The sequence below is a fragment of the Carcharodon carcharias genome, chromosome 11 (genome assembly GCF_017639515.1).
Source record: "Carcharodon carcharias isolate sCarCar2 chromosome 11, sCarCar2.pri, whole genome shotgun sequence".
NCBI lineage: Eukaryota > Metazoa > Chordata > Chondrichthyes > Lamniformes > Lamnidae > Carcharodon > Carcharodon carcharias.
The window spans coordinates 10,162,407-10,179,819 of NC_054477.1; the positions used below are offsets into that span (position 1 = coordinate 10,162,407).

At 48.5% G+C, this 17,413-nt stretch overlaps 1 protein-coding gene across 1 annotated transcript; it reads left to right on the top strand.

The window, feature by feature from the left end:
* The first annotated feature begins 611 nt into the window (after window positions 1–611).
* LOC121284332 (P2Y purinoceptor 3) lies at window positions 612–8,296 on the top strand. Its single transcript, XM_041199731.1, has 3 exons — window positions 612–692; window positions 2,823–2,883; window positions 7,254–8,296. The coding sequence occupies exons 1-3, from the start codon at window positions 612–614 to the stop codon at window positions 8,294–8,296; spliced, it is 1,185 nt and encodes a 394-aa protein (XP_041055665.1).
* The last annotated feature ends 9,117 nt before the right edge of the window (window positions 8,297–17,413 follow it).

Below are 17,413 nucleotides of genomic sequence, written 5' to 3' on the forward strand. Positions count from 1 at the left end.
GACTGAAAACCCATAGTCCTCTGGGGTAGAGAGTTCTAAAGATCCACAACACCTGAGTGAAGAAATTTCTCCTCATCTCAGACTGAAATGGCTGATGCTTTATCTTGACACGATGGGCAGAATGTTGCTGTCGGCGTGCGTGGGCCGACATCATCGCGTGTCATTGCGATATTCCGTTTGTCGGGTGTGTGCCGGAGGTGGCAGGGCGCCCGCTGAACTGTCAACGGCCTAGTAAGGCCATTAAAAAGACAATTGAAGTTGTTAAGAGCACTGCCCATCCAACCTTCAGGTTGAGGTTTCCTGAAGCTTGTATAAAGTAAATACATAATTCTCTCTTGACTTCACAAATGTGTCCCAGCTCATGCGACACTGTCACATGATGGGGCATTTTTAAATAATTTTTTTTTACTTTATCATTTGAAAACTTTTATTACCTACTTAATCTCTCTGAGGCAGCCCCATGCCTCAGGGAGATTTCTGCGCCCTTTTCCCGCTCATGCGCAGGCCCCTCCTCAACCTCCTCCCCACCACCCCCCACCCCCCGCCCGCACAGATAGTGCTATCGGCCGTGCGTTACACTGGGTGGGCCTTAATTTACCCGCCCGCGTAAAATGGCGGCACGCAGCCGCTCGTGGGCGGCGACCGGCTCTGTGCCCGCCTCTGCCCGCTCCCTCCCAGCCCACCCGACAGAGGTAGGATTCTACCCAATGCACCCATGTTCTGGATTCCGCAGCCAGGAAAACAGTCTCTCAAAACCTGTCCTGTCAAGCCCTCTATGAATTCTATACATTTCAGTGAAATCACCACTCATTTTTCTCAACCACATTCTACACTCAATCTCTCCTCATGGGACACCTCATCACCCCAGGAATCAATCTAGTGAATCTTCATTGCATCCTTTCTATCCTTCCTTAGGCAAGGAGACCAGAACGGTACATAGTACTCCATGTGTGGTCTCAGCAAAAACCTATATAATTTAAGCAAGCACTTGACAACCAATCAGCACTCTCTTCACATACGGTATAAATTGTTGTTTCCCCTTATATTGGTATTCTTGTGAAGAATCCTGATGAGTGCAAGATGAAAAGCTTCGACATCTCTCTTTTTTCAGTAATACACAAGTTCTATGCTACCAAACAACTATTTCAGCAACAATAAGCGACTATTTCTTATATTCCAAACCCCTTACAATAAAGGCTATCGTACTATTTGCCTTCCTCATTGCTTGCTTTCCTGCATGGTTTTGTCATCCTTATACAAGGGACGCCCAAATCTTCAGAATCCAAGTCTTTACTAGCCCTCTCACCATTTTAAAAACTATTCCTTTCTCTAATCTTCCAATCTTCCTATGAAAGTGGATAATTTCCCATTTTTCCACACTTCCACCTTCTTGTCCACTCACTGTTCCATATCCCTTTGTAGACTCTTTACATCCCCCTCTCAGTTTTTACTGCCTCAACTAGCTTTGTATTCTCATTATATGACAGCTAATTCAAGAATATTGAGGATACTTGTTCTACATTTCATCAGAAAGTGTTTGCCCCATTCTATTGTCCCGTGAGCTATAGGGCTGAGACACGAGGCCTCGGGTTAGAGTGAATCAACTGATCCAAGCCCCATTGGATCTATGGGAAGCATTACAGTTAGATATCTGGCATTTTAAAAAATTATTTTTTAAAAAAAATTCATTCACGGGATACAGTCTTCACTGGCTGGGCCAGCATTTGTCATCCATCCCTAGTTGCCCTTGAGAAGGCGGTGGGTGAGCTGCCTCTTGAACCACTGCAATCCATGTGATGTAGGTACACCCACAGTTAGGGAGGGAGTTCCAGGATTTTGACCCAGTGACAGTGAAGGAAAGACGATATATTTCCAAATCAGGACGGTGAGTGGTTTGGAGGGGAACTTCCAGGTGGTGGTGTTCCCATGTGTCTACTGCCCTTGTCCTTCCAAATGGTAGTGGTTTTGCGTTTGGAAGATGCTGTTGAAGGAGCCTTAGTGAGTTGCTGCAGTGCACCTTGTAAATGGTACACGCACTGTTGCTACTGTGCATCGGTGGTGAGGGTAATGAATATTTGTGGATGGGATGCCAGTCAAGTGGGCTGCTTTACTCTGAATGATGTCAAGCTTCTTGAGTGTTGTTGGAGCTGCATTCATCCAGGCAAGTGGAGAATATTCTATCACACTCCTGGCTTGTGCCTTTTAGATGGTGGACAGGCTACAAGGGCAGAAATGACGTTATGTCAATTGTCCCTTCTTGGAAGTTGAGCATGGTTGGTGAGTCCTGAGCATGAAGACATGGGGTGTATCACAGTCAGGACCAACTCTGTCCATGTCTGATATTCACTCTCCTGCAGGATTTATTTCCCGACAGCAAGGCAAAACCTTGCTGTCAAACGCATCACCATGTCAGCCTAATGTCATGCCACTTGCCTGTGATTATTGTGCGATAAAGATGTCCTTTCCCAGTGATGTGAGGAGCGTCCACTCAAAGAGTGAATGCAATCTTTAAATAAAGTGAATTTTCCAAAGCTCAGCTTTTCCATTTCATTCTTAGGATGTGAGTCGTGCTGGCTAGGCCAGCATTTATTGCCCATCCCTAATTGCCCCTTGAGAAGGTGTTGATGAGCTGCCTTCTTGAACCGCTGCAGTCCACGTGGTGTAGGTACACCCACAGTGCTGTTAGGGAGGGAGTCCCAGGATTCTGACCCAGCGACAGTGAAGGGACGGCCGATATATTTCCAAGTCAGGATGGTGAGTAACTTGGAGGGGAACTTCCAGGTGGTGGTGTTCCCATCTATCTGCTGCCCTTGTCCTTCTAGATGGTAGAGGTCACGGGTTGGGACGGTGCTGTCGAGCTACTTGCAGTACAAATAAAGGAAGGTATTTTATTGGGAAAAGCCCGAGTGCAGGAATGAAGTTCCCTATCTGTATTGTGTTAGCCAATCTCATCCCGGGTCGTGAGAGGTATCAGGATCAAAATACTGATTCACCGTTAGAGCAAGTGAGATCAAAATTAAAGTCAGCCCAGGTTCTCACCCCTCATCACTATCCAGTCAGCCCTGCCAATAGTCAAGCACTAACAAGAATCAGTCATTTGTGCAGAAAATTGTCAAAAGGAAACTTTCACCATGGAAACCTACAACACAGAAGGAGACATTTATATCACACTTTTCATAATGTCCCAAAGCACACTACAGCTAATTAAATCCTCTTTGAAACATAGCCACTGTTATAATATAGGAAACACGGCAGCCAGTTTTGCATCCAGCAATCTCTCACACCTCATCTGAAAGAAATATACCTCTGACAGTGCAGCACTCCCTCAGTACCACACTGCAGTGTCCACATTGATTTTTGTGCTCAAGCCCAGCATCTTGTGACTCAGAGGAAGGCTTCTAGCCGTAAGCCATGGCTGTCCAATTAGCCTCCCTCCTTCCCATCGCTCTGCACATTTTTCCTTTGCAAGTTTTTTTTCAATTTCCTGGAAGATCTTTTATCTGCGATGAACTGTGTTGTGTTGCAGACCCTTATTAAGTGGAAAATAGACACTAGCTACATCATTTGCACACAGAACAAGAAAGGAAAGATGACCAAATACTTCCTTAATGGGGGGATTAAACAAGTGGGAAATCTATCTGATTGGCAGTGAGTGAGGGCACAGTGTCCTCAATTGCATCTTCTGTAATGAAATAAGCATGAGGACTAAGCATGTGATGTAAATAGCAGAGCAGTATTTGGTGATAACACATTCCCAACACAAAACCCATCCCTGGGAGCAGTTTCTTGTGTCCTAAAACAATGCCATTTCTGCTCTGAATTAGTGCTTGTGATTGAGGATTACCTGTTGTGTGTGTGTGTCTGTGTGTCTGTGTGTGTGTGTGTGTGTGTGTGTCTCTCTGTGTGTGGATGTCTTGTGGTTAAACAAAGATTGGGATGAGTGAACCAGCAAGCCTTGAAAGGAATAAAAACAAAAAAACTGCGGATGCTGGAAATCCAAAACAAAAGCAAAAACAGAATTACCTGGAAAAACTCAGCAGGTCTGGCAGCGTCGGCGGAGAAGAAAAGAGTTCGAAACGTCAACTCTTTTCTTCTCCGCCGATGCTGCCAGACCTGCTGAGTTTTTCCAGGCAATTCTGTTTTTGTTTTTGCCTTGAAAGGAATATTAACCAAAGGCGCTAGATAACCCCTTGAACCCTTCAAGTTAACTACTAACCAAAGAACCATTAAAATCTAAGAAATGACTGGTTGTTCAAAATTTTGGCATGTTTGAACCTTCAGACGGTCAAATTACATTAACTATTTCAGTGCCAGGCCCATATTAGGATAGATGTGAATCATCAAAAAGGGAATCAAACCATGAAATCATGAACTATTCCTTTATTACCTAATGATAATATAATTGGTATTACCTTTGTATTGAACACTGAAACTAGTCAAAGTGCTTGAAAATATATTACTAACAGATGGAATGAATATCTGAGGTGATGAAAAGCAGGGCGAGTTCTCCCTGGTGTCCTAACAAATACTTATACCTCACGCACTGTTTGGCAATAGATTCCTTGGCTGTTATCACATTACTGATTGTGGTATTGACTCCTGCATTTCCTGCATTAACAACAGTGACTACAGTTCATAAAAACATAAGAAATAGGAACAGGAGTAGGCCATTCAGTCCTTTGAGCCTGCTCTGCCACTCAACAAAATCATGCCTGATCGTTTTTACCTCAACTCCACCTTCCCGCATGAACCTCAGATGCACTGATTCCTGACTGATAATCTTAAACTGGTTGTTAGTATAATTCTTAGCATACTCGAGACTGTTCAGCACGTGCTATCCAATCGCAGAATCATATCTAATGTTAGATATGAACAACCAATTTAACATTAGTCAAGCTCACAATGTGGCTTGCTTACGCTTGCTAGAAGCTACATATATTCATTAGCAGGGACCTTACCCAAAAAGAATATGTCCAGGCATTGCATCTTTTCAGAATTAAACAAAGTGTAGGGGACGGTAATTCCCCGGTGCATTCTCCAAAGCAATGCCTTGACCCATCGGAATCCGCTTGTAACCAATCAGCACCCTTTTCTCATGCAGTATAAATTGTTGCTCCCTTTGAAATTTGGAATTCTTGCATCTGCCCTGATGAGTGCAAGATGAAAAACTTTGACAGCCTGTCTCTTTTTTTCAGCAATACTCAAGTTCTGTACTGCCAAGCACCTATTTATTCTAAGGCTGTGACTCTGTGTTGTAGATTTCTCTGCAGGGGAAACGTTTGCCCTGTCAAGCCCCTTTTATGTGTTTCAAAGAGATCGCCTCTCATTCTTCAATTTCAGAGAACATAAGCCTGGTCTGCTCAATCTGTCCTCGTCGGACAACCCCCTCATCCCAGGAATCAGTCTAGTGAATCTTTTTTGCATTTCCTGCAAGACCAGTCTATCCTTCCTTAGGCAAGGAAAGCCAAATATTCCAGCTGTGGTGTCACCAGGGCCCTATAGAATTGTAGTAAGGCTTCTTCACACTTAAACTCCAATCCCTTGGGGAGAATTTCCTCCCCATTGTATGGGCTGGACTGGAGCAGGCGTGGGGCAGGCACACAGCTGATCGCTGCCTGTGATCAGCTACGCGTCACCATTTTACGTGGATGGGCCAATTGAGTGCACAGAGCTGCCTTAGGGAGATTAATCCGATCGTGTAAACTTGAAATAAAGAATAGGGAAAAACGATTCAGACAAGTTCCCCCTCATGTGACAGTGTCACACGAGCTTGGACACGTCTATGAATTTTATTAAAATTTTTTTATTAAAGTTGTAAAGCCTTCGTGAAACCTCACCCCGCCCTTGGGTGAGATCCCATGAAAAATGCGAAGGCTGCCTGGCCTCTTCATCTGCTCCCCCTCCCCCGCTGACCTTAAGGTTGGACGGGCAGCCCTTACAAGTGCCTCAATTAGTAGTTTAATGGCCTTAATAGGCAGTCGACAGTTTGGTGGGTGCACAGCTGCCTCTGGTGTGAGCCCGATGAACTGAAGATCTGAATGATGTGCGGTGATGCCGGGACCTGTGCCCAATGTCACCTCGCGTCATTTTACCTGTGGGGCCTGTCCTCGTATGCCGACCGGAAGATTCAGGCGCTTGTAAATGTAGTGGTGCCTGCCCTCTCAGGTGAATGTAAAAAAATCCCATGGCACTACTCTGAAGAAAAGCCTTGGTGCCCTGGTTAATATTTAACCAGTCAACATTTCCAATACAGATAATCTGGTTGTTTATTCGATTACCGTTTGTGGGATCTTGCTGTGTGTGAGTTGGCCGCTGCGTATCCCTATGTTGCAATAGTGATTACACCTCAAAAAAAACACTTCACAAGCTATAAAGAGCTTCAGGGCATCCTGAAGTCATGAAAGGCACCATATAAATGCACGTCTTTCCTCTTTCTATTGCTGAATGTAACCACTTAAACTGGTGGAAGGGTTGAGAACCACAGGTGGTCATTGGAGTCTATTTTTTATTCGTTCACGTGATGTGGCCTTCACTGGCTGGGCCGGCATTTATTGCCCATCCCTAATTGCCCCTTGAGAAGTTGGTGGTGAGCTGCCTTCATGAACCGCTGCAGTCCATGTGGTGTAGGTACACCCACAGTGCTGTTAGGGAGGGAGTTCCAGGACTCTGACCCAGTGACAGTGAAGGAATGGTGTTTTATTTCCAAGTCAGGATGGTGAGTGACTCGGAGGGGAACTTCCAGGTGTTGGTGTTCCCATCTATCTGCTGCCCTTGTCCTTCTAGATGGTAGGGGTCATGGGTTTGGAAGGTGCTGTCGAAGGAGCCTTGGTGAATTCCTACAATGCATCTTGTAGATGGTACACACTGCTGCTACTGTGCGTCAGTGGTGGAGGTAGTGAATGTTTGTGGATGTGGTGCCAATCAAGTGGGCTGCTTTGTCCTGGTCAGTGTCGAGCTTCTTGAGTGTTGTGGGAGCTGCACTCATTCAGGCAAGTGGGGAGTATTCCATCACACTCCTGGTTTGTGCCTTGTGTAGATGGTGGACAGGCTTGTAATGAATCACTGTGTTTTTGTGATGATGCATGGGATTTTATTAGGTCAGAATGTCAAGGGGTACTGAACCAAGGCCGGTAATTGGGGTTGAGCTACAGATCAACTGTTGTCTCACTGAATCACAGAACGGGCTTGTGGGGCTGAATGGCCTCCTCCGGTTGCTGATGCTCCTATTGAAATGTTTGTTTTTGTTTTGGCAGGGCCGGACGAGATAAATAGAACGAAGCATTTGGGAGACAGGAACATGAATAATTCCACCTCTGGCCTTCAGCCCAGTCTGCAGACCAGAGGCTGCACATATCATGAGAAATTCAAGAACATTCTACTGCCCGTCACTTACACGACGGTCCTGATCTTCGGCCTGACCCTAAACATGACGGTCATTGTTCAGATCTGGCTCTGTCAGAAGCCGCTGACCCGGAGCGCGATCTACATGGTCAACTTGGCCATGGCTGACATCCTGTATGTCTGCTCCCTTCCTCTCCTGATCTACAATTACATCCACATGGACTACTGGCCCTTTGGCGAGATGATGTGCAAGGCTGTCCGTTTCCTCTTCTACGCCAATCTTCACGGGAGCATCCTGTTCCTCACCTGCATCAGCCTGCAACGTTACATTGGCATCTGCCACCCGCTAAGCAGTTGGCACAAGAAGCGGGGCCCCAGGTTTGCCTGGATGGTCTGCGGCTTGCTTTGGGCCTTCGTGATAGCCGAATGTGCTCCCACCTGGAGATTTGCCTCCATTGGCGTCCAGCGGAACAGGACGGTGTGCTACGACCTGAGCAGCCCCGATCAGTCCCTTTATTACTTCCCCTACGGGATCGCCCTGACCGTGGTGGGGTTCACGGTCCCGTTCGTCGGGCTGCTGATGTGCTACTGTGCCATGGCGATGGCGCTCTACAAGCCCGACAAGGCGCTGGGCCTCGCCATCCAGCGGAAGAAAAGCAAGGCCCTGCGGATGATCGCCATTGTGACCATCGTCTTCATCATAAGCTTCCTGCCCTTCCACGTTACAAAGACGACGTACCTCATTGTCCGCGCTCGGAGCTCCATCCCCTGCGGGACGCTGCAGACTTTCGCCCGGGCCTACAAGGCCACCAGGCCCCTCGCCAGCATGAATAGTGTCATGGATCCCATCCTGTTCTACTTCACCCACGAGAGGTTCAGGCAGAGCACGCGGAGTCTGCTGGAGAGGATCAACACCACTTGGAAGGCTAGAATTCACAAAGAGGAGGCGGGTTGAACTTTGACCTCCGTGATTCCTCTTTTTTGTCCAATCGAATCAGTTAGCTAGAACAGAGCTTTCAGATTGGCCAGTAGTCCCTGCCTTGCAGGCAGTCCAAAAGACTGATGCCTACAGACTGACAGTCACAAGACTGACTTAAATGGAGGAGCGACATGGACGAGTGTCTCTCCTTAAACTGAGCGTGGCCGGTGTGAGCCATGCATGTTAACCCAGGAAACAAGCAATTTTGTGACGCGGCCCCCTAGAAGTGCTGACACCACAATACTGGAGTTTGTATGACACCCAGAAACAAACAATTGCACTGAAAGTGCAGTGGGACATAGGCTTGTTAAAATATAAAGTACCGAACATTTCATCGCTCATGATATAAAACTAAAATATGCAAAACATTTTAAAAGGGACCTGCAAATTTTTGAAGCTCAAGGAGCTTTTTCTGGGCAGGGATCTAGGGGTTTAGACCCATCCCTAGGCCTGAGATTTTTGTTGCATTTGACTGGAAAAGTCCCAGAAGATTGGAAAATTTCCAATGTAATACCCTTATTCAAAAAGGGAGGGAGACAAAAAAACAGGTCAGCTTGCTTAACGCCTGTCATTGGGAAAATGTTAGAGTCTATTATAAAGGTTGTAATAGCAGAGCATTTAGAAATACATAATATAATCAAGCAGAGTCAGCATGGCTTCATGAAGGGGAAATCATACCTGACAAATTTATTAGAATTCTTTGAGGAGATAACAAGGATAGATAAAGGGGAACCAGTAGATGTAATATATTCGGATTTCCAAAAGGCGTTCGATAAGTACCGCAAATAAGGCTACTTAATAAGATAAGAGCCCAGGGTGTTGGGGGTAGTATATTAGCATGGATAGAGGATTGGCTAAATGATAGAAGATGGAGAGTTGGGATAAGAGGGGCATTTTTAGGATGGTAACCTGTAACTAGTGGAGGAATCAGTGCTGGGGCCACAATTATTCACAATATACATTAAAGACTTGGACGAGGGAAATGAATATAATATCACCAAGTTTGTGGATGACACACAAATAGGTGGGAAGGCAAGCGGTGTGCATTATACAAAGAGTCTACAGAGGGGTATAGACAGGTTAAGTGAGTGGGCAATAACTTGGCAGATGGAATATAATGTGGGAAAATGTGAGGTTATGCACTTTGGCAGGAAGAATAGAGAAGCTGAATATTATTTAAATGGAGAAAGACTGCAGAAAGCGGCATCACAGAGAGATTTGGGGGGCCTCGTGCAAGAACCAGAAAAGTTAGCATACAAGTTCAACAGGTAATAGGGAAGGCAAATGGAATGTTGGCCTTTATTTCAAAGGGAATGGAGTATAAAAATAGGGAAGTCTGCTAAAACTATATAAACCATACCTAGAATACTGTGAACAGTTTTGGTCCTCTTATCTAAGGAAAGATATACTGACATTGGAAGCAGTCCAGAGAAGGTTCACTAGTTTGATCCCGGGTATGGAGGGATTTTCTTATGAGGAGAGGTTGAGTAGGTTGGGTCTGTACTCATTGGAGTTTAGAAGAATGAGAGGCGACCTTATTGAAACATATAAGCTTCTTAGGGGGCTTGACAGGGTAGATGCTGAGAGGTTGTTTCCCCTTGTGGGAGAGTCTAGGACCAGAGGGCAAAATCTCAGAGTAAGGGGTCGCCCATTTAAGACAGAGATGAGGAGGAATTTCTTCTTTCAGAGGGTAGTGAATCTGTGGAATTCTTTACCGCAGAGGGCTGTAGAGGTTGGGTTGTTAAGTATATTCAAGGCTGAGATAGACAGATTTTTAATCAGTTAGGGAATCAAGGGCTATGGGGAAATGGCAGGAAAGTGGAGTTGAGGATTATCAGATCAGCCATGATCTCATTGAATGGTGGAGCAGACTCGATGGGCCGAATGGCCTACTTCTGATCCTACGTCTTATGATCTTATGATCTAAATCACAGTCTCACATCTCTTAACTTAAAATATAATGGCCTGTAAATTCCGAGTTCTGGGCATTGTAATTGGTGGGGGGGGGGCGGGGGGGGGTGCGCGCGGGTGTGGGGTGGGGGGGGGGGGGGGGTGGGGGGGTGGCGGGGGGGCTACCGCAAAGATACAGCTGAGGATTGTCCAGCAATTGCCCAGGAAGTTCAAACTTCTATTGGGCAATTGCCCTGCAATGGGAACCATCCTAAAGTATGATATAAATCCCAAACTTTGGTTGGTTCCAACTGTCTTACCAAAATAGTTACCGAGGGAAAGTTAGAACCCTTCTAACTCCTGGGTAACTATAGCACTGACACCACCTGACAGCCCCCAGTGACCACACCCCACTGACCATCCCCCTGACCACCCGACCCCCAACCCCCACTGACCACCAAACCTGCCCCGAATGACCACCCAACCCTCCCCGAAAAGCTGTCTCAAACCCCCCCAACACTGACAAACTGACCATTCCCCCAACTGATCCCTTCCACTGACCACCCGACACCTCCAAACCAACCGACCACGCCCCCCGCCACTTCAACCGACACCCACCCCGACTAATGGACCCCCTCGATCAACCCCGCCCCCAATGACCATCTGCCCCAGCCCCCACCCCCGACTCCCCCAACCACCTGATTTCTCCACAACCAACCAACACCCCCCCATTACCAACTGACCTCCTGCCCCTGACAAACCGGCCACCCCCACCCCCATTGAATGACCACTCCCCAGCCCCCCATCCTACAAACCTACCCACTTACCTTAAAAACCTATGCGCACCCTGGCTTCTGAAAGCGGCTGGTCCTTTAAACTTACCTGCTTAATGGCAGCTGGTGGCACTAAAAAATGAGACTTCACCAAGGCTACTTTTTTCCCACTCCCTTAACCGTTACCCTGTCTCAGCTCATCTGCTGCTGAAACCCTCAGTCATACCCACTTCTGGACTTGACTAGTGTAACAAACCACTGGCTGGTGTCCACATTCTACCCTCCCCAAACCTGAGGTTGCCCAAAACTCCCTTGCCTGTGTCTTAACTTACAGCAAGTCCCTCCCCCGCCCCACCCCTGTGCTTGTTGACCTACCTTGACTCACAGCCAAACAATAACTTGCTTTTAAAATTCTCATCCTTGCTTTCAAATCCTTCCTTGGCCTCACCCCTCCCTAACTCTGTTATCACCTGCAGCCCTACAGCCTCCCTATGCTCCTCTAATTCTGGCCTGTTATACACCCCCAGTTTTAAACACTCCACCATTAGTGGCTGCTCCTTCAGTTGCCTAGGCCCCAAGCCCTGGTCTTCCCTCCCTAAACCTATCTACCACGCTTTCCACCTTTAAGACACTCCTTAAAACCTACCTCTTTGACCGAGCTCTTGGCCGACTGACCTAATACCTCTCTATATGGCTTAGTGTCATATTTTTTTTTATCATGCTCCTGTGAAGTCCTTGTGATGTTTCCTTATCTTAAAGACACTATACGATACAAATTGTTGGCAGAGTTACAGACACTTTAAATATCAAAATAAAGTCACTGCACGTACATCAGTCCAAGTTTACAGAAGCCACTTAAGCTCATATGGAGCATTAACACCGGCTGCTTTCTCCCTCTCCCAATTCCCACAACTTTTTTTATGATCTTCAAGGATAAATTATTTTACATTATGTTTTGCTGCTCCCAGTTTTCGAAACCAATTAACTGCACCTTCAGCGACAAGGTGTACTCAATGGAAGAGCAGTTTGGATATCAATGTTGCACTATCATAGCGCAATGGATCAATTAATTCAACCCTGGATCCAACTCTGGTAACCAAATAGGATGGCCCCAGAACTGAGAGGTTATATCTATGAGGAAAGGCAGAACAGGCTGAGATTCTTTTCTCCAGAAAAGGTGAGACTGAGGGGAGACCTGGTAGAGGTCTTTAAGATTATGAAAGAGTTTGACAGGGTAGGTGTAGGGAAGGTGTTTCCACTTGTGGGGGAGACTAGAGCCAAGGGCCATGCATTTAAAACAGTCGCTAATAAACCCAAACGGGAATTCAGGAGAAACTTCTTTAACCAGAGAGTGGTGGGAATGTGAGTGAGTGGTGGAACTCACGATCACAGGAAGTGGTTGAGGTGAATAGTACAGATGTATTTAACGGGAAGCTACATAAACTAATGGGGGAGAGAGGAATAGTAGGGTATGTTGATGGGGTTAGATCAGTGCTTCCCAAAATTTTTCCTGCTGTGACCCCATTTTAATGCTTTGCACTTAAGAGTGAAAATTGTGGGGGGAATCATAGGAACATAGGACTTAGGAGCAGGATTAGGCCATTCAGCCCTTCGAGCCTGGTCTGCTATTCACTAAGATCATGGCTGATCTGATTGTGGGGGGAGAGAGTTGTTAATGAGGGGTTGGTGGGGAGAGAGAGTTCTTGACTGGGTACAAGGAAGAGTTTTGACTGGGGTGGGTGGAGGTGCGGAGGATAGCTGATCGGTGTGGGGGGTAGGGGAGGAGGGTAGCAGACCGGTGTGGGGAGTGGTGGGGAAGAATAGTTGACTGGTGTTGGGAGTGGGAGAGAAGGGTAGCTGACCGGTGTGGGGGATGGGAGGAGGGCAGCTGACCAGTGTGGGGGATGGGGGGGAGGGTATCTGTCCGGTGTGGGGGATGGGGGAGGGTAGCTGTCCGGTGTGGGGGATGTGGGGAGGGCAGCTGACCAGTGTGGGGGATGGGGGGGAGAGTAGCTGACCAGTGTGGGGGATGGGGGGGAGAGTAGCTGACCAGTGTGGGGGATGGGGGGGGAGAGTAACTGACCAGTGTGGGGGATGGGGGAGAGAGTAACTGACCAGTGTGGGGGATGGGGGGGAGGGTAGCTGTCCTGTGTGGGGGATAGGGGGAGGGTAGCTGTCCGGTGTGGGGGATGGGGGTGAGGGTAGCTGTCCGGTGTGAGGGATGGGGGGGAGGGGAGCTGTCCGGTGTGGGAGATGGGGGGGGAGGGTAGCTGTCCGGTGTGAGGGATGGGGGGGAGGGTAGCTGTCCGGTGTGGGGGATGGGGGGGAGGGTAGCTGTCCGGTGTGGGGGATGGGGGGGAGGGGAGCTGTCCGGTGTGGGGGATGGGGGGAGGGTAGCTGACCGGTCTGGGGGATGGGGGGTAGGGTAGCTGTCTGGTGTGGGGGATGGGGGGAGGGGAGCTGTCCGGTGTGGGGGATGGGGGGTAGGGTAGCTGTCCGGTGTGGGGGATGGGGGGGAGGGTAGCTGTCCGGTCTGGGGGATGGGGGGGAGGGTAGCTGTCCGGTGTGGGGGATGGGGGGGAGGGTAGCTGTCCGGTGTGGGAGATGGGGGGGAGGGTAGCTGTCCGGTGTGGGGGATGGGGGGGAGGGTAGCTGTCCGGTGTGGGGAATAGTGGGAGGGTTGCTGTCCGGTGTGGGGGATGGGGGTGAGGGTAGCTGTCCGGTGTGGGGGATAGTGGGGAGGGTAGCTGTCTGGTGTGGGGGATGGTGGGAGGGTAGCTGACCGGTCTGGGGGTGTGGTGGGGGGCATCTCAAACATCAAGGGTGCAGCCAATAAATGTTTTTTCAGGCTCTGTCGCTGTCAACAATCAGGTCTCAAAGCACATTTCATTGTGTCACTCCCACCAACATAGATAATCACGCACATTTGGAGGCAAATCCCAGGGCTGTCACATCTCAGTCTTCACCTCGCAGCCGCCATTGCTGCCTCAGAGCCCGGAACCCCAAATGTTCATCCCGCGACCCCACTGTGGGTCGTGACCTACAGTTTGAAGAAGAGATTGGATGGAGGCTCATGTGGAGAATAGTCACCAGAATGGCTCTGTTGGGCTGAATGGCCTGTGTCCACCCTGGAGGCACTTTGTAAACACAGGAGAATCAAGAAAGGTTCCCTCAGACCCTGGTAAATTGGGTTGAGTGTTTTCACTGAAATTCTATTTTATTAGGTGAGAGCATTCTACAGTGATGCAGGCAGTTGAGGGAAATGTTCCTCGGTTTACGCACATTTCAGTCCGGCATTTGCTTGTAGGGCTAAGTTTTGTACTGTTAAAAAAATGTATTGTTTCATGGGACGTGGGTGTCACTGGCAAGGCCAGCATTTATTGTCCACCCCTAATTGTCCTTGAACTGAGTGTCTTGATCGGTCATTTCAGTTAAGAGTCAACCACGTTGCTGAGAAGATGGTGGGTGTTCTCACAGCTGCTGGCACAGAGCACCTTTGCTCCTGAGGAGACTCCTTTGGCACCTTTGATCTTACTTAAGAATGAACTTGGACTGATGTGGAATATGTTGAGAGATTATTAAACACTGTGATCAAGAGCAGGCAAGGGAGGGTATTCACTCCCCTCGATCGCCCTGAGATTGAAGTTTAATTTGCACTATTTTTGATTTGCAGATTTCCTTATTTTAATTAAAAAAAATTGAAACAAATGGTTGTCTGTAACTTTGACTTGTGTTACTTTATGACGTGGAATCAGGTGGAAAGTTGCTAAATCCGCTCTGCCTCTGTCCTCGGGGATTTCCTTCAATTGGAGTCTTCAGTCTCAGCCATAATTCAGTCGGTACCACTCTTGTCTCTGACTCACAAGGCCATGAATTCAAGTCCCCATTCCAGAGACTTGAGCTCATAATCAAGCCTGACACTCCCGGTGCAGTACTGAGGGAGTGCTGAATTGTCAGAGGCGCCCTTTTTGAGGTCAGACCTTAAATGAGGGGCTCTCTGCTCCCTCGGCAATGTAGAAGATTCTGCTCAGAAGCAAAATACTGCAGACGCTGGAAAACAGAGGTGCAGAACAGAAAATGCATGAACTATTCAGCAGGTCAGGCAGCATCTGTGGAGAGAGAAGCCGAGTTAGTACATGGTCCTAATCTTCCAGTTTGTGGACTGTCAGAGATGGGACATAGGGCAGGAGAAGCTCGTTGTGGCCGAACAGGAGCCCTGATGGATTGACAATCGTAGGAATCGCCCAGGAAATTTAAACTTCCAGTGGGCTGATTTTCTGCTGCCCTCTGCGAATACCTCAGACCCTGAGCTCAGGGTGGAGACTTGGGCCTGATCTGCGGGACTTATCGCACACTTACCATGGAAACTAGACAGTTTAATACAGAGCCTAACAGCTGGGTAACTCAACTGAGCATCACAGCTGAGCCTCCCAAATCAACCCCCGACCAGCCAACAATCCCCCTCGACCTCCTGATTAAAAAACCACGCCCCCCCCTACCCCCCAGACTACCCTCCCCCGACCATCCAACCACACCCTCGATCCAACCTGCCTACATCTCCGACCAGCCAACTACCCTGATCCAATCTGACTAGCCGGCCCACCCCCACCGACCTGACTCCCTCTACCCCCCCCCCACCCCCTCCCCGCAGCAACTCAACCAGCCACCTCCCCCGACCACCCCGGTGATCGGACTATTGCACAGGTTGACCCAACTACAGTCCCCCCTCCGACCAACTGACTACCTCCCCTGACCCACCTACCTACCTCACCCACCTACCCATTCCCTCCCTAACACATTCGCTAACCTATTTGTTAACCCACTCACCCATTTCATTAACCCACAGCTCGTTCATTAAAACTCCTGGACCTTTAAAAACTTACCCGATGAGGGCAGCTACTGCCCTAAAAAAAGGGAGCATCTTCTCTCCTTCCCCCGACTGTCCCAGGCTCGTTGGTCTTACCCTGGAGTCCCTGCACTGTCCATTTCTGCTTCGGCTGGGATCAGAAGATTGCAGGAGGAATGGGTCATATTGTTGAGTCAGAGAGAAACCTTTGTGGGCAGTGGTAATGTGCCCCAGCATTGGAAGGTCTGGAGGATTGAGGCCAACATGTGAGGTAAGTTCTGTCGAAGGGTCATGAGGACTCGAAACGTCAACTCTTTTCTTCTCCGCCGATGCTGCCAGACCTGCTGAGTTTTTCCAGGGTAATTCTGTTTTTGATGTGAGGTCAATGACTGTTCAGGTCCGAAATTTGGAGCCTGGGCTGACTTTTTCGAGTCCGACTGGGAGGTGGGAAGGGTAGTAAGATGGCATCTGGAGGGCAGCTCCATGTGCTCCTTCCTCCCAGCGTTGGGAACGCTGGTGTCTTGGTATCCCGCCAACTGGAGGTGGTTGACCAATTAAGGCCATTAATTGGCGCTTTTGATGGCCACTCCGCCGGGCCGACGATACTTTACAGGTGTCAGGATGGCACTTCCGCTGCGTGGTGAGACCGTCAGCTACGCTGGTGGCAGCCTCCCATAGTGGATTTCCCAGGGGCCTTCATTTCTAGAAGTTCCATGGCGCAAGGAGGTGCCCCCACATTGGCAATGACCACACATACGGCTCCTGTGCTGCCATTGGAGGGTTCACCTCTCCGATCGCTGGGGACCTGCCTACCTGCCCCCAGCATAGCAATTAATCTCTTACCTGCCCATTGAGGGTGCCTCAGTGGGAAGAAGCCCCCTCCTCCTTACGGCCTCAGTAGCGGCCTCCTCTATCCATGGTGTTGCAGTGCAAGAGGAGCTGTCTTAAAACGGATGGTGGTTCCAAAGTCACCCTCTTAATTGCCACCACAATCCAGCACTATCTCTACCTTCTCACACTATCCAGATCCCTTGATTCTCTTGGTGCCCGGAAATCTATTGATTTCATTTCGAATATATGCCACAAATGAGCACCCACAACCCTCTGGGATAGAGAATTCCAAAGATTCCAACTCACTTGAGTGAAAAAAAAATTCTCCACATTTCAGTCCTGAAATGGCCTTAACCTGAGATGATGACCCCCATGTTCTAGAGTCTCCTGTCAAGGGAAACAACCTCGCAGTGTCTACACAGTGAATACACAGTGAAGCCCATGAGGATTTTTATACAATTCAGCGAGATCATCTGCGATTCTTAAACTCTAGGCCTGATTCTACACAATCTCTCCACCTCATCCCAGGGATCAATCTAGTGAACTATCATTGCACCTGCATTCTTTTATTCCCCCTTTATTCTTTCATGGGATGTGGGCGTCGCTGGCAAGGCCGGCATTTGTTGCCCATCCCTAATTGCCCTTGAACTGAGTGGCTTGCTGGGCCATTTCAGAGGGCAGCTAAGAGTCAACCACATTGCTGTGGGTCTGGAGTCACAAGTAGGCCAGACCAGGTAAGGATGGCAGATTTCC